Source organism: Macrobrachium nipponense, chromosome 9 (genome assembly GCF_015104395.2).
Source record: "Macrobrachium nipponense isolate FS-2020 chromosome 9, ASM1510439v2, whole genome shotgun sequence".
Taxonomy (NCBI): domain Eukaryota; kingdom Metazoa; phylum Arthropoda; class Malacostraca; order Decapoda; family Palaemonidae; genus Macrobrachium; species Macrobrachium nipponense.
In genome coordinates this window covers 105853986-105856485 of record NC_061110.1, presented here as the reverse complement: position 1 = coordinate 105856485, position 2500 = coordinate 105853986, and the positions used below count along the sequence as shown (strand labels likewise).

Sequence of the window (2500 nt, the reverse complement as noted above, 5' to 3'; positions counted from 1 at the left end):
CTTCGAAAGCACACATTAAATCCTCAAAGTAGATCGCGGGTTTACAATTCCATTTGCGTGTGTGGTTACTGTTCGTCACGATTGCGAATAAACTAACAAACGACTGCAGGTGAAACAGTCTGCTTGGGTCTAGTGGCTTGAGTTGAAGCTGTTGCATACTGATGGCGTGAAGCCATAAACTGATGCACAATTTCAAATCGCCACATCTTGCATAATCAAGTCCGGTCGACCGGAAACTTCTCATTGTTCCAGCATCATCAGTACCCAGGATCCTTTCCCTCACAAGCAGAGACTGTACGTACACTGCATTGTTGTTGTTTTCTATATCCTCCAGTTGTTGGACGGTCGTGAATTCGCCGAATTCGTCACATAAAGGACATGACAGGTGGTGGTCAGGTTTTGGGTACATCAGCGCTCCATCGACGTACCTGAAAATGCATTGCAAAAGAGATTAGGATAAACAACTAATTTCCCTTTTCAGAGATATGAGATTTTAAAAATGCGACGCATATTATATAACAGTTTCATTTAAATATTAAGACAATATACGAGTGAATTAAAACGGTCTTTTCCAGTACATAAACAACTAAAATTAGCTCGAAAATGAAAATAAAGATAATAATCTTTTGACAATTTTATCAAAACAGACCTCAGACTCAGCGCTGACTTCCAGTACTCGACAGCACCGACTGCATCTCTTATTTTGTCTAAAACTGAGGCTCCAAGAAGCTCCAGTGCTTCGATCTTCTCCATCCTAGAAACATCTGTTCTGGAAACGAGATATTCAACGATATTTGCATGACCACGAGAGCTCGCTGCCATTAAAGGTGTTGTGCCTGGAAAAGGGATCAATCACTCTAGACGAAAGTGTTCACGATTGTCTTCAAAACTGCCTTGAATTCATTGCAATGGCGTTGCATTTGGTGCTAAGATCTTGTGCAACAATACAGCTCATTTTATGAACTAAATGATGTTCACTCCAATCTTAAAAGGAATCTACTGATATTTCAGTTAATATATGCTGTTATGCATTCGAAAGTCATATTAATTAGTACAGATCATTAAGAAATTAAATTGAAATTAGTATTTTATGCAAGATGTGATTGCATTTAGTTCAAAGATCTTGTAAGAGTGCTTTTTATTTTATAAGTTAAATGACGTGGACTCGTATTTGAATAGGAATATCTGGCTATCTCAGGTAACAGTTATTTTATACTACTAGGCATCCAGAATCCATATTATTTACTACAGACCATTAAAAATTAATAAATTGAACATAAATATTTCACACATGAATTACCAGAGTAATCGGCCTCCAAAATAGCATTGTAAGACAGCAGTGCTTTCATTACTTCCAGATTTCCTGATTCTACACTGCCGTACAAAGCGCTTTTCCCGTATATATTTCTTCTGTTCACATCGACTCCGATATTCAAAAGGTACTTCACAATATCAAGATGACCACTGCAGGAGGCGAGCATCAGACAGGTGTCCGCGTGGTGATCGGCAGCGTCAGTGTCTGGAATGATATAAAATATATATCATCATAAATGAATAAGTGAACAAAGATACAATCTCAGAAATATACGAATAAATGATTAACGAACAAATAAATTAACGGATAAATAAAAGAACATTAATTAGTAAACAAAAGAATAAATAAATAAGTTAATATTTAACACATAAACAAATAATGGGACGAATAAATAAATGGATAAAGGAATGAATAAATATATAAATAATTCATATATAAATTAAAATATCAATAATTAACACAAACAATTAAGTAAATAAATAAATGCATAAATAGTTTACTGAATAAATAGCGTAATGAATAAATAAAATATCTAAAAATAAATGAATTTATTTATACTACCAGTGAATAAATACATAAATGAACGAAAAAGAACAAACCATTGTTAACTAAAAAATTTTTTAGAGGACACTATATTTTACGCGTCATCATGCAAGAACAATTAGCTGTAAATAGCAGCGCACGAAATACAATTAATTAAATACAGAGCATCTGTTATTCGAACTATCGTCAACATCAAAACAGAATGATTCCCAATGACTCACAAGCTCCGTGTTCCAGGAGAAGTCTGGCAACTTCGAAGTGTCCGTGGGAACACGCTGCTGCCAAGGGCGTGCTGTTGAAGGTCGTGACGCCATTTGCATTGGCTCCTTTGGAAAGGAGAAAGTCCACGATCTCCAGGTGGCCTTTGGAAGCAGCACACCATAAAGGGTTAACTCCGTCCAGATATCGTCCGCATATTGACACTGAAAAGGAAAACTAGTCAGGCTTTTGAAGAATTTATAATATATATATGTATATGTATGTGTATGTGTATATGTATATGTATATATATATATAGATAGATAGATAGATAGATATATGCTATCATTCATGTAAAAGTAGATAATTTGCCAGTTAGGTAATGATATTTAATAACTGGAACAATTAAAGTCAGTCGACACGTAAAATCATACCATACATACC

The 2500-nt window shown here is 35.0% G+C and overlaps 1 protein-coding gene across 1 annotated transcript in view; it reads right to left on the bottom strand.

Annotated features, from left to right (window-relative positions):
- Positions 1–2500, bottom strand: part of LOC135218172 (protein fem-1 homolog CG6966-like) — a 22333-nt gene that overhangs the window by 572 nt on the left and 19261 nt on the right. Inside the window, exons 2-6 of the mRNA XM_064254322.1 lie at position 2500; positions 2080–2220; positions 1301–1519; positions 650–836; positions 98–428 (exon numbers count right to left, since the gene is read on the bottom strand). The exon at position 2500 is cut by the window's right edge and continues 147 nt beyond it. Of these exons, the coding sequence (XP_064110392.1) occupies positions 98–428; positions 650–836; positions 1301–1519; positions 2080–2220; position 2500 (879 nt within the window). The remainder of the gene's footprint in view (positions 1–97; positions 429–649; positions 837–1300; positions 1520–2079; positions 2221–2499) is intronic.